The sequence below is a fragment of the Sciurus vulgaris genome, assembly GCF_902686455.1.
Source record: "Sciurus vulgaris genome assembly, chromosome: 11".
In the NCBI taxonomy this organism is placed as follows: domain Eukaryota; kingdom Metazoa; phylum Chordata; class Mammalia; order Rodentia; family Sciuridae; genus Sciurus; species Sciurus vulgaris.
In genome coordinates, this window is record NC_136472.1 from 39,788,058 (window position 1) to 39,803,476 (window position 15,419).

At 35.1% G+C, this 15,419-nt stretch overlaps 1 protein-coding gene across 1 annotated transcript in view; it reads left to right on the forward strand.

Moving 5' to 3' along the window:
* Positions 1–15,419, forward strand: part of CCDC73 (coiled-coil domain containing 73) — a 192,696-nt gene that overhangs the window by 113,411 nt on the left and 63,866 nt on the right. The window contains exon 7 of the mRNA XM_079103074.1: positions 13,746–13,784. Within this exon, the coding sequence (XP_078959200.1) occupies positions 13,746–13,784 (39 nt within the window). The remainder of the gene's footprint in view (positions 1–13,745; positions 13,785–15,419) is intronic.

The following is a 15,419-nucleotide window of genomic DNA, read 5'->3' on the forward strand; positions in this document are numbered from 1 at the left end:
CAAATTAAGAACTCCATAGAAAGCATATCCAATAGGATAGAACACCTGGAAGACAGAACCTCAGACATTGAAGACAAAATATTTAACCTTGAAAACAAAGTTGAACAAACAGAGAAGATGGTAAGAAATCATGAACAGAATCTACAAGAACTATGGGATATCATGAAAAGGCCAAATTTAAGAATTATTGGGATTGAGGAAGGCCTAGAGAAACAAGCCAAAGGAATGAACAACTTATTCAATGAAATAATATCAGAAAATTTCCCAAATCTGAAGAATGAAATGGAAAATCAAGTTCAAGAGGCTTATAGGACTCCAAATACACAAAATTACAACAGACCCACACCAAGGCACATTATACTGAAAATACCGAACATACAAAATAAAGACAGAATTTTAAAGGCTGTGAGAGAAAAGAACCAAATTACATTCAGGGGGAAACCAATACGGATATCAGCAGATTTTTCAATCCAGACCCTAAAAGCTAGAAGGGCCTGGAACAACATTTTTCAAGCCCTGAAAGAAAATGGATGCCAACCAAGAATCTTATACCCAGTAAAACTTACCTTCAAATTTGACGATGAAATAATATCCTTCCATGATAAACAAAAGCTAAAAGAATTTACAAAAAGAAAGCCAGCATTACAGAACATTCTCAGCAAAATATTCCATGAGGAAGAGATGAAAAACAAAGAAGCAAATCAGCAAAGGGAGGAATTATCCTAAAGGAATTGTCAAATAAAGGAGGAAACAAGTTGTGTCAAACAAATAAATAAATAAAATTTAAAAAATGAACCAAATGACCGGGAAACCAAATCATATCTCTATAGTAACCCTGAATGTTAATGGCCTGAATTCATCAATCAAAAGACATAGACTGGCAGATTGGATTAAAAAGAAAGATCCAACAATATGTTGCCTGCAAGAGACTCACCTCATAGAAAAAGATACCCATAGACTAAAGGTGAATGGATGGGGAAAAACATACCATGCACATGGACTCAGCAAAAAAGCTGGAGTATCCATCGTCATTTCAGACAATGTGGACTTCAAACCAAAGACAGAAGGGATAAAGAAGGTCATTTCATACTGCTTAAGGGAAGCATAAATCAGCAAGATATAACAATTATAAACATCTATGCCCCAAACAGTGGCTCATCCATGTATGTCAAACAAATCCTTCTCAATTTCAGAAACCAAATAGACCATAACACAATAATACTAGGTGATTTTAACATGCCTCTCTCACTACTGGACAGATCCTCCAAACAAAAATTGAACAAAGAAACCATAGATCTCAATAACACAATCAATAATTTAGACTTAACGGACATTTATAGAATATACCATCCAACCAAGAGTCAATACACTTTCTTCTCAGCAGCACATGGATCCTTCTCTAAAATAGACCATATATTATGCCACAAAGCTAATGTTAGCAAATACAAGAAGATAGAGACACTAGCATGTATTCTATCAGATCATAATGGATTGAAGTTAGAAATAAATGAAAGAGTAAAACACAGAAACTATTCCAACATCTGGAGATTAAACAATATGCTATTATATGATGAATGGATAACAGAAGATATTAGGAAGGAAATTAAAAAATTCTTAGAGGTAAATGAGAACAAAGAAACATCATATCAAAATCTCTGGGACACTATGAAAGCAGTACTTAGAGGGAAATTTATTTCATGGAGCGCATTTAATAAAAGAAGTAAAACTCAAAAAATAAACGACCTAACACTACAGCTCAAAGCCCTAGAAAAAGAAGAACAGAACAGCACCAAAAGTAGTAGAAGACAGGAAATAGTTAAACTCAGAGCTGAAATCAATGAAATTGAAACAAAAGAAACAATACAAAAAATTGACAAAATAAATAGTTGGTTCTTCGAAAAAATAAACAAAATTGATAAACCTTTAGCCACACTAACAAAGAGAAGACGAGAGAAATCACTAAAATTCGGAATGAACAAGGAAATATCACAACAGACGGGATTGAAATACAAAACATAATTAGAAGCTATTTTGAAAATCTATACTCCAACAAAATAGAAAATTTCGAAGACATCAACAGGTTTCTAGAGACATATGAATTGCCTAAACTGAACGAGGAGGACATAAACAATTTAAATACACCAATTTCAAGTACTGGAATAGAAGAAGTCATCTAAAGCCTACCAACAAAGAAAAGTCCGGGACCAGATGGGTTCTCAGCCGAGTTCTACAAAACCTTTAAAGAAGAGCTCATTCCAATACTTCTCAAAGTATTCCATAAAATAGAAGAGGAGGGAACCCTCCCAAACTCATTCTATGAAGCCAATATCACCCTGATACCTAAACCAGACAGAGACTCATCAAGGAAAGAGAATTTCAGACCAATATCCTTAATGAACATCGACGCAAAAATTCTCAACAAAATTTTAGCAAATCGCATACAAAAACATATTAAAAAGATAGTGCACCATGATCAAGTTGGTTTCATCCCAGGGATGCAAGGTTGGTTCAACATCAGGAAATCAATAAACGTAATTCACCACATTAATAGACTTAAAGTCAAGAATCACATGATTATTTCAACAGATGCAGAAAAAGCATTTGATAAAATACAGCACCCCTTCATGCTCAAAACACTAGAAAAAATAGGGATAGTGGGAACATTCCTTAACATTGTAAAGGCCATTTATGCTAAGACCATGGCTAATATCATTCTAAATGGTGAAAAACTGAAAGCATTCCCCCTAAAAACTGGAACAAGGCAGGGATGCCCTCTTTCACCACTTCTATTCAACATTGTTCTTGATACTCTGGCCAGGGCAATTAGACAAACCAAAGAGATTAAAGGGATACGAATTGGGAAAGAAGAACTCAAACTATCCCTGTTCACTGATGACATGATTATATATTTAGAGGAACCTGGAAATTCCACCAGAAAACTCTTAGAACTCATAAGTGAATTCAGTAAAGTAGCAGGTTACAAGATCAATGCCCATAAATCCAACGCATTTTTATACATAAGTGATGAATCTTCAGAAAGAGAAATTAGGAAAACTACCCCATTCACAATAGCATCAAAAAAAATAAAATACTTGGGAATCAATCTCACAAAAGAGGTGAAAGACCTCTACAATGAGAACTATACAACACTAAAGAAAGAAATTAAAGAACACCTTAGAAGATGGAAAGATCTTCCATGTTCTTGGATAGGAAGAATTAATATTGTCAAAATGGCCATACTACCTAAAGTGCTATACAAATTCAATGCAATTCCAATTAAAATCCCAATGATGTACCTTACAGAAATAGAGCAAGCAATTATGAAATTCATCTGGAAGAATAAGAAACCTAGAATAGCTAAAGCAATCCTTAGCAGGAAGAGTGAAACAGGGGGTATTGCAATACCAGATCTTCAACTCTACTACAAAGCAATAGTAACAAAAACGGCATGGTATTGGTACCAAAATAGAAAGGTAGATCAATGGTATAGAATAGAGGACACGGACACAAACCCAAATAAATACAATTTTCTCATACTAGACAAAGGTGCCAAAAATATGCAATGGAGAAAAGATAGCCTCTTCAACAAATGGTGCTGGGAGAATTGGAAATCCATATGCAACAGAATGAAACTAAACCCATATCTCTCACCATGCACGAAACTAAACTCAAAATGGATTAAGGACCTCGGAATCAGACCAGAGACCCTGCAGATTATAGAAGAAAAAGTAGGTCCAAATCGTCACCTTGTTGGTCTAGGATCAGACTTCCTTAACAGGACTCCCATAGCACAAGAAATAAAAGCTAGAATCAACCACTGGGATAGATTCAAACTAAAAAGCTTTCTCTCAGCAAAGGAAACTATCAGCAATGCGAAGAAAGAGCCTACAGAATGGGAGAATATCTTTGCCAATCATACTTCAGATAGAGCACTAATCTCCAGAATCTATAAAGAACTCAAAAAACTTTACTCCAAGAATTCAAATAATCCAGTCGACAAATGGGCTAAGGAAATGAATAGACACTTCACAGAAGAAGATCTACAAGCAATCAACAAACATATGGAAAAATGTTCAACATCTCTAGTAATAAGAGAAATGCAAATCAAAACCACCCTAAGATTCCATCTCACCCCAATTAGATTGGCGATTATCAAGAATACGAGCAACAACAGGTGTTGGCGAGGATGTGGGGAGAAAGGTACACTCATACATTGCTGGTGGGGCTGCAAATTAGTGCAGCCACTCTGGAAAGCAGTGTGGAGATTCCTTAGAAAACTTGGAATGGACCCGCCATTTGACCCAGCTATCCCACTCCTTGGCCTATACCCAAAGGACTTAAAATCAGCATACTACAGAGACACAGCCACATCAATGTTCATAGCTGCTCAATTCACAATAGCCAGACTGTGGAACCAACCTAGATGCCCTTCAATTGATGAGTGGATAAAGAAACTGTGGTATATATATACAATGGAATATTACTCAGCCATAAAGAATGATAAAATTATGGCATTTGCAGGCAAATGGATGAAATTGGAGAATATCATGCTAAGTGAGATAAGCCAATCTCAAAAAGCCAAAGGACGAATGATATTGCTAATAAGTGGAGGATGACACATAAAGCGGGGGAGGGAAGGGTTAGTGTTAGGGTTAGAGTTAGGGTTAGGGAGGGGGGCAAGTATGGAGGAAGGAAGTACTGTATAGAGGGTAAAGAGGGGTGGGAGGGGTGGGGGGAAGGGAAAAAATAACAGAATGAATCAAACAACATTACTCTATGTAAATTTATGATTACACAAATGGTATGCCTTTAAGCCATGTACAAACAGAGAAACAACATGTATCCCATTTGTTTACAATAAAAGAAAAAAAAAGAATGATGTTGGCCATGGGCTTAGCATAAATAGTCTTTACAGTGTTCAGGTATGTCCCTACTATCCCTATTTTTTCTAGTGTTTTCAGCATGAAGGGGTGTTGTATTTTGTCGAACGCTTTTTCTGCGTCAGTTGAAATAACCATATGATTCTTATCCTTAAGTCTATTGACATGATGGATTACGTTTATTGATTTACGGATGTTAAACCATCCTTGCATTCCAGGGATGAACCCCACTTGATCATGGTGCACAATTTTCTTAATATGTTTTTGGATACGGTTTGCCAATATTTTGTTGAGGATCTTTGCATCTATATTCATCAAGGGTATTGGTCTAAAATTTTCTTTCCTTGATGTGTCTTTGCCTGGTTTGGGTATGAGGGTGATATTAGCTTCATAGAATGAGTGTGGTAGGGTACCCTCCTTTTCTATTTCCTGGAATACTTTGAGAAGTATTGGAATGAGTTCTTCTTGAAGGTCTTGTAGAACTCAGCTGAGAATCTGTCTGGTCCTGGGCTTTTCTTGGATGGTAGATTTTTAATGGCTTCTTCTATTTCATTGCTTGATATTGATCTGTTTAATTGTGTATGTCTTCCTGGTTCAGTTTGGGAGGAGCATAAGTCTCTAGAAATTTGTCAATGTCTTTGGTAGTTTCTATTTCGTTGGAATACAGATTTTCAAAGTAGCTTCTCCGTTCTGTATCTCAGTTGTGTCTGTCGTGACATTTCCTTTTTCATCACGAATTTTAGTAATTTGAGTTTTCTCTCTCCTTCTCTTTGTTAGTGTGGCTAAGGGTTTGTCTATTTTGTTTACTTTCTCAAAGAACCAACTTTTTGTTTTTTCAATTTTTTGAATTGTTTCTTTTGTTTCAATTTCATTGATTTCAGCTCTGATTTTAATTATTTCCTGTCTTCTACTACTTTTGCTGTTATTCTATTCTTCTTTTTCTAGGGCTTGAGCTGTAATGTTAAGTCATTTAATTATTGACTTTTCATTCTTTTCTGGAATGCGCTCCATGCAATGAGTTTTCCTCTTAGTACCGCTTTCATAGTGTCCCAGAGATTTTGATATGTTGTATCATCATTCTCATTGACCTCTAAGAATTTTTTTTATCTCCTCCCTGATGTTTTTTGTTATACATGTTTCATTCAATAGCATATTATTTAGTCTCCAGGTGTTGGAGTAATTTCTGTTTTTTATTTTGTCATTGATTTCTATTCTCAGTCCATTATGATCTGATAGAACACAAGGCAGTATCTCTATTTTTTTGCGTTTCCCAAGGGCTGCTTTGTGGCAACATATGGTCTGTTTTCGCGAAAGTTCCATGTGCTGCCGAGAAGAAAGTGAATCTGCATGTTGATGGATGGAATATTCTATATATGTCTATTAAGTCTAGGTTATTGATTGTATTATTGAGTTCTATGGTTTCTTTGGTTGGTTTTTGTTTGGAAGATCTATCTAGTGGTGACAGCGGTGTGTTAAAGTCACCCAGAATTATTTTGTTGTTGTCTATGTGATTCCTGAAATTGAGAAGGATTTGTTTGATATAGAGGGATGCACCATTGTTTGGGGCATAGATATTTACTATCATTATGTCTTCCTGATTTATGATTCCCTTAAGCAGTATGAAATGTCCTTCTTTATCCTTTCTGACTAATTTTGGCTTGAAGTCCACTTTATCTGATATAAGGATGGAAACCCCCACTTTTTTACTGAGTCCATGTGCATGGTAGGTTTTTTCCCATCCTTTCACCTTTAGTCTGTGGATGTGTTTTTCTATGAGATGAGTCTCTTGCAGGCAGCATATTGTTGGGTCTTTCTTTTTAATCCATTCTGCCAGTCTATGTCTTTTCATTGATGAGTTTAGGCCAGTAATGTTCAGGGTTATTACTGATATATGATTTGTATTCCCAGTCATTTGGCTTATTTTTGGTTTTTAAGTTGGCTTGGTTTCTCCTTTGAGTGGTTTTTCTTAAGGTAGTTCCTCCCTTTGCTGACCTCCATTGTTGTTTTTCATCTCCTCCTCATGGAATATTTTGTTGAGAACATTCTTGTAGCGCAGGCTTTCTATTTGTAAATTCTTTTAACTTTTGTTTATCATGGAAGGATTTTATTTCATCTTCAAATCTGAAGGTTAGTTTTGCTGGGTATAGGATTCTTGGTTGGCAACCATGTTCTTTCAGAGCTTGAAATACATTGTTCCAGGCCCTTCTAGCTTTTAGAGTCTGGGTTGGGAAGTTGGCTGCTATCTGTATTGTTCTACCCATGTATGTAATCTGATGCTTTTCTCTTGCAGCCTTCAAAATCCTATCTTTATTTTGAATGTTAGGCATTTTCATTATAATGTGCCTTGGTGTGGACCCGTTGTGATTTTGTGCATTTGGTGTTCTGAAAGCCTCTTGTATTTGATTTTCCATTTCATTCTTCAGGTTTGGGAAATTTTCTGATATTATTTCATTGAATAGGTTGTTCATTCCTTTGGTTTGTATCTCTGTGCCTTCCTCAATCCCAATAATTCTTAAATTTGGTCTTTTTGTGATGTCCCATAGTTCTTGGAGATTCTGTTCATGATTTCTTACCATTTTTTTCTGTTTGGACAACTTTATTTTCAAGATTAAATATTTTGTCTTCATTGTCTGAAGTTCTGTCTCCCAAGTGGTTTAGTCTTTTGGTGATGCTTTCCATTGAGTTTTTTATTTGGTTTATTGTTTCCTTCATTTCAAGGATTTCCATTTGGTTTTTTTTGAGAATCTCTATCTCTTTGTTGAAATGATCTTTTGATTCCTGCACTTGCTCTTTCAGCTTATTGGTATTATCATTCATTGCCTGCATTTGCTCTCTTATCTCATCCTTTGCTTCACGAATCATCTTAATCACGTGTAATCTGAAGTCCTTTTCTGACATTTCTTCTAACGTACTGTCATTGGATTCTATTAATATAGAATCTAGATTTGTTTGGATCATTTTCTTCACTTGTTTTTTCATGTTGTTCATTCATCTTCCCCTCTGGCAGTGCAGATCTGGGGTATTGCAGATTTCCCCCTATAGGCTTATAGTGGCCCTATTGGTTTCCAAAGCCCTTTCTTTAAGGGGAAATCAATATTAGCAGTGCCCAATTCAGACACTATGCGATCCTAGACCAAATAGCCCCTATGAGGACATAACAAAATTGTCATAATAAACAGAATGAGTTCAAATATTATCTTCAGTAAAACAAAGAGATTTGCAATAAGGTCTGCTGTTTCAAATGGAGGACAAAGAGGATGCAGAGGGATGTAGAATGTGGCTGTTAATGGGATAAGAAAGGAATATACAGAAGTTCTAGATAATAGAAAGGATGAGAGTGTAATCAAAAGAAATTGGATGATAGCATGCAAAAAAGGGAGAAAGAGACTCTGAGGGAACAGGTAAACAAAAGGAAAAGAGAGCAAGAAAAGTAAAGAAATAAAAACTTAAAATTTTTCAATAAGGAGAAAAAAGAAAATCTACAGTATAACAGTCATTTATTAATGAAACCTCCCAGAGTTCAGTAGCCTGATGCATGAGAGGTACCTGACAATGAGCTTCAAGCCTCCAGCAGGCGTCTCAGGATGGGATTTGCCCCACCTAAAGACTGGAGATACAGCTTCCAGGATTTTCCAAGATGGCCACTCTGGCTTTGAAATGTGTTGGCAAATGGGGAGCTGCAGCTCAGGGTGTGGCCGTAGTCAGCAGGAAGTCCTGGGGGCGGGGTGCAGTTGGTCAGGCAGGGGTCATGGAGGTTGGGTGTGTTTGGTGTGGTTTTGGGATCCTGGAGTCCGGGTGCAATCAGTCAGTCTGGGGTCCTGGTGATAGGGCACAGTCAGTTGGTCTGGGGGTCCTGGCAGCAGGGAGCAGTCAGTCGATGTGGTCCCAGAGGCAGGGAGTGATCTGTCGGGCTGAGGGATACTGGAGATGGGGCTCAGTCAGTCTGGCCAGGGGTCCTACGGGGCCTGGGTATTGTCTCAAAATGGCGGCAGCCACGTGTAATCAAACCTGCAGGTAGTGTAACAGTGAACTTCCAGGCAACAGCAGGCAGCTGGTGTTCCACTGGCGATTGGCAATCAGTTTGCTGACTGTTGTTGGACAATCGGGAGGTGAACCTCGTGGGTAGGGTAATGGATAGGTGTAAGGCAGGCGATGGACAGGCGACAGGAAGGCAAATGGCAGATGATAGGCGCCTGACAGTGAACTGGTTCATCTTGATGTAAAAAGGGTGTGTAGAAGACAAGATCTGGGTACTATTACACACATTAGTATGGGGTCACTGCCTCTGGACCCCTGAGTAGAGATAGGGAATATGTGTATGTCTTTACGTACATATGTACATTTACAATTATCTTCCTACATCAGTCTTTATATATTGAAAATCATGAATTTACACCATGTCCCACTACATTCTAAAAGCTCATTTTAGTTTATTTCCTTCCTATAAATTAGACCTTATATGTTCTTTCAGTGAAAAATATGAATTTTCATTATTGCTAATGTATTTATTTATTTGATAAATCACGATATATGTGACTAGTCAACCATTCTGCTGTTTCCTCCTTCCTCTTGTGAATGCCTTCCTTTCCTTGAGTAGAATCTGACACTTTGAGATGGGATGTCCTGTTATAGGGTCACTTTTTTTTGCCTTTTCACCTTTTTTTTCTCTTTCTTTTAGTGCTGTGGATTGAGCACTTAAAGCCCTAAGTCTTCATGTATGCTAAGCATGTGTGCTACCACTGAGGTACATCACTGGCCCCACCCTACTTATCCTCTGACTAGTAGACTCTCCTCCTTTCCATGGGGAATCCTTTCTCCCTCATTCAGGCCTGATACCCTGTTCTGTAGTGGTATAGCCATGACTTCCTCACCACTTCTCCACAGATTCCCAATCTTGTTCTGTCTCATCTAATGGACTTAGGATTTAATTTTCCAGGAGGAGAAAAGGTTAAACATTTGTGTTTTGGGGGACCTTTATTTCCAATTAACATAAATTTAATTAATAGAAAATTAGTAGGAAAACAAGTTTTTTTCTAAAGAAGCATGCTTTTTAGTTGTTCTTAATTTCCATAAAGAAGGAATAACTATAATAGGAAACATCTGTATGTCATTTTTGAGATTGTCTTCTGTAGTCAATACATTAATTAGTATCAGTATAGTTTTGTTCTTATACTAGAAAGATGCCTGTCTCTGACATTATAAAGCAATTTGTATGTAATTTTTAGAATTAAAAAATGAAAATTTAAATATAGCATACATAAAAAGATTGTCAATCTAATTCTATTACTTTCAAACTTGATATGTTTAAAAACAAGTCATAAAATCCCCCCTTTTCAATTGCATATTTTTTTCAACTCTCGCTTCAGAGTATATCTACGATCTAACCACTTTACTACATCAGCTACTAACCCTGTAGTCCTCTTTCACTAACCCCTTTCATCTGTATTATTGCAGTAGCCTGTTAACTGGTTTTCTTGCTTCCACTTCTGTTCCCTCCTAGTATTACCATGACATGGGAGTGATCCTTAAAAAAAAAAAAGTCAGCCTATGTTACATTTGTGCTTGGAACTCTCTGCCTCATTCCTTGTAAAAATCTAAATCCCTATCACATATTACAAGACCTGCAATGATTTGGATCCCTCTGCCTTCTCTTACCAATCTCTGAACTTGTCTTCAGCTGTTCTTCCCTTGCCTACTCCCTCCCAGCTCATGGGGTCCCTGCTGTTCTTTAAACATACCAAATATTATCCCTGTCAAACCCTTTGCACTTGCTAAACACTCTTCCTTCTCTCCAAGTCTTTATTCGAAAGTTGCTTTCTCCATTTCTATGAGGTATGTCATTGGGATTTTAATTGGAATTGCATCTGTATAGTGCTTTTGGTAGTATGGCCATTTTGACAATATTAATTCTGCCTATCCAAGAACATGGGAGATCTTTCCATCTTCTAAGGTTTTCTTTAATTTCTTTCTTTAGTGTTCTGTAGTTTTCATTGTGGAGGTCTTTTACCTCTTTTGTTAGATTGAATCTCAAGTATTTTATTTTATTTTTTTTGAGGCTATTGTGAATGGGGTAGTTTTCTTAATTTCTCTTTTGGAGGATTCATCACTTTTGAATAGAAATGTGTTAGATTTATGAGTGTTGATTTTATATCCTGCTACTTTTCTGAATTCATTTATACTAGAAGTTTTCTCATGGAATTTTTTTATCCTCTAAATGTAGGATCATGTCATCAGCAAATAGTGATAGTTTGAGCCCTTCTTTTCCTGTTCGTATCCCTTTAACTTCTTTGGTCTGCCTAATTGCTCTGGCTAGAGTTTCAAGGACATGTTGAATAGAAGTGGTAAAAGGGGGCATCCTTGCCTTGTTCCAGGTTTTAGAGGAACACTTCAGTTTTTCTCCATTTAGAATGATGTTGGTCTTTGTCCTAGCATACATGTCCTATCAATACATACAGTGTTGAAGGATGTTCCTACTCTCCCTATCTTTTCTAGTGCTTTGAGCATGAAGGGGTGCTGCATTGTATCAAATGCTTTTTCTGCATCTATTGAAATGATCATATGATTCTTAACTTTAAGTCTATTGATGTGATGAATTACATTTATTGATTTCTGGATGTTGAACTAAAGTTTTATCCCTTGATGAACCCCACTCAATCATGGTGCACTTTTAAAATATTTTTTTATGTGATGTGCCAGAATTTTGTTAAGAATTTTTATATCTATGTTCATCAGGGATATTGGTCTGAAGGTTTTTTTTCCTTTATGTACCTCATAGAAATAGAGAAAGCAATCATGAAATTCATTTGGAAAAATAAGAGACCCAGAATAGCCAAAGCAGTCCTTAGCAGGAAGAGTGAAGCAGGAGGTATCACAACACCAGACCTTAAACTATACTACAGAGCAACAGTAACAAATATGGCATGGTATTGTCACCAAAATAGACAGGTAGACCAATGGTACAGAACAATAAAAAAGTTGTTATCTCAGAAAGGTCTTTCCTGATTATCCTATGTAATCTTCTTCCCTAATCTGATATTTTTCTTTAACACTTATTAATATCTGATATGCCATATATTTCATCTTATTTGTATTGTTTATGATATGACTTACCCAGAGTTTAAACTGAAGGATTTTCATGGTTTCAGTATCCCCAATATCCCAAAGGGGGATATCTTCATCACTGTTTTGTCTACAGTGAGCATTCAGTGTTTGTTGGGGAAATGAGAGTCACACATAGTCAATTCCACTAAAATGAAATAAAATTATCAGCTCATTCATAACTGTAGGCTAAAAATTTAATTCATAGGAAATGTGAAGTAATTATTATATTTTTGTTTAAAATTTAACAAATGTAAATATGATTATAATGGCTGGTTGGAATTTAACTTGGTTAAACACTACATAGTTAACCACTACATAGCAATTTTTAAAAGCCTATGAAAATGAATACATCTTAAGAATTTTGCTTCTTGGAATTTATCCTGTTAAAATGAGTAACTACAAAAATCTAGGTGCAAGCATGTTTAGAATAATTAATAGTACTAAAAATGGAAAACTGGGTGAAGCCATACACAGGAGAGCAATTAGGTAAAGTTAAATTACTGTGTAGCCATTGAAAAGTTAAGTTGAAGTTGGGTGTGTTGGTGCATGCCTGTAATCCTAGTGACTCAGGAAGCTGAGGCAGGAGGATTGCAAGTTTGAGGCCAACCTCAGCAACTTAGTGAGATCCTACCTCAAAAAAAAAAAAAAAAAAAAAAAAGGGCTGGGGTATACCAACCCTGGGTTCAATTCCCAGTACCAAAAAATAAAAATAAAAAGTTATGTGTATATTTGTTCTAGAAAGCCATTTATTATATATTAAGTAAAAATAGGTTAAAATAATACATTTGTCATTATCACTTCCTACTGGGCCTCTTTTAAAGTATAAATGCGTAGAAAAAGGTCATACCAAAGTAATAATAACTTTTCTCTGAGTTATGAGATGATTTATTTATTTATAACTTTTATGCTTATCTGTTCATTAAAATTGTCTTCAATGAAAAGTTAATAGAAACCTAGACTGCTCTCCCTATTTCTCTTGCTTTATTTTTTGTCTTAGTACTTATCTCTTTTTTTTTTGGCACCAAAGATTTAATCCAGGAGTGCTTAACCTCTGAGCTTCATCTTCAGTCTTTTTTATGTTTTATTTTGAGATAGGATCTCACTATATTGCTTAGGACTCTGCTAAATTGCTGAGACTGGACTTGAACCTGGGGTCCTTCTGTCTCAGCCTCCCAAGTTGCTGGGATCTAGTTATCACTTTTTAGCATACTTCTTACTTATATTTATTAACTACGACTCCCTGTAGAAAGCAAGCTTTTTTTTTTTTTTTTTTTTTGTCTTTTTGGTTTGTTTTGGTAGTACTAGGAATTTCACCCAGGAGTGCTTTGCCACTGAGCTATATTCCCAGCCCCTTTTATTTTTTGAGACAGCCTTTCACTAAGTTTCCTAGGCTGGCCCCAAATTTGGAATCCTCTTGCTTCATTCAGCCTTCAGAGTCTCTGGGAGTCTCTGGGATTATAGGCGTGTACCACTGCACCTACCTGAAAGAAAGCTTCTTAAGAGTAGGAACTTTGTTTTGTTCACTGCTATATCCCAGGAACCTAGGAAAATGTCTAGCACATATACGTGCTATGAGTATGTGTTGAATAAAAGAATATATTGTTTTTGTTATAAGGAAGAGAGTTATTGTAAATAGAATTTTGAAAAAAATCACTAAAAACCATGCATAGAAATATATGCCTCATTTTACAGAATGCAGTCTTGATATCATGGGGAATTTGTAATAAAGAGTTTTAATGAGATTTCCCCCCTCTGTTTTTCAAGGTTTCTAAATATTCTTTACAGAAGAAAGTGAGTGAAATGGTAAGAAAGTTACAAAATACCTGGTTTTTTTTCACCTGGATTAGTACATAAGATGCATTGTAATTTCGTGAATGTAAATGTGATATTTATAGTAAAAATAATGGAATAGTTAAAACTGGATATTGCTATTCCCTTTAAAGATATGACATAATTTAAATACAGTAGAGTTAAAATTATTTTACAAATTTACTTGCAGGTTATATATTTATATTTTATTGAATAAATTCTAAAACCTATTTTAACAATATTTTTCTACATATTTATGGAAACATAGTTATTATAGACTGAAAAAATTCAAACACATGAAGTAGGATTTAGGATTTGGCATTCATCCTTTAATGTTCTACACTTAGAATGCAGGACTCATTATTGTTCAACAAGTATTTATTGTGAATTTCTTTTTCCTTGTATATAAAAACTAATGTTTTTGTTTATAGCATAATATTTTGTGGAATATTTACTTCAATATTTTCCTTTCCTAGTCCAATTTATTCAGAAGTATTTTTTGTGCATGCGTTGAACAAAATTCTTTTATATCCACTTAAATCTTTGAAAGACTTCTTGTGTGGGTTTATGCTATTTCAGTCTTCATTGGAGCAGACTGTAAAGCAAGTAAAACTAATTTTTGAGTATGGCTTATATATTATATATATATATGTAAGAAATCAGAGGTCATGCCTTATGATATTAAATATAAAAACATAAAATATGTATTTTGCTTCTTGAAATTGTTTTGGTGTGTTATAAAATAAAAGAGCCCATAGAGAGATTGCTAAGCTTGATTGAATAAAAGATGTGAAAATTCTGTTGCTGTTCAACTGGAAAGAATAAAATAATATTGTTGGACTGTTTTAAATTGTGATTTTAATTAAGAAGCTGAAAAACTAGAGTTCAGTTTAGCTTTAAGTACCATGACATTTGTTCTGAAAGTCATCTTCAACGCTACAGTGATTTTACACAAAATATAGTGAAATTGAATAATGTGCCCTTTGACCTGGGAGATAAGGCTAAAAGTTAAAGATCAAAGGCAATATAAAATGTGTTTTGTTTTATTCCAGTTTAAAATTTGATTAAACAGATACTTAAAATCTTAGAAAAAACATGGAAACATGTAGTTTACCTATCCTAGTTTTTGGTCATACTTTGAAGCTTTTTGTTATTGTGAATTGTAATCTCTTAACATACTAAAATGAATATTTAAGTTATAGTCATAATATTTTTTCTGACAGTGCAAAGCATTTACATCACTATTTATTAAAATAATTTATATATTGATATGTACATTTAATATTTTATGACCACTCTGGTTGAATATTTATATTTTTTTATTTAAAAGTTAAAAATAATCTTCTTTTCTTAAACATTCTTGGGTATATTTATCTTACATTATAATTTTTATATTATTGTTACGATGCTGTTTTTATATAACTCACATCCTTCTTTTTATTCAAAGTTAGTATTATTTTATTCAAGCAGTACATTATTCTTTTATATTATTTATCTTTTTGGATAAGACAAGGTTCAAGATAGTTACTACAGTAGTGCCATGACAGGACTTTGGGAGCATTAGTCAAGTATCCTAAAATAAATTATTTCAAAAAAGTAGTAAGCAACTTTTAAAGACGTGCATCATCT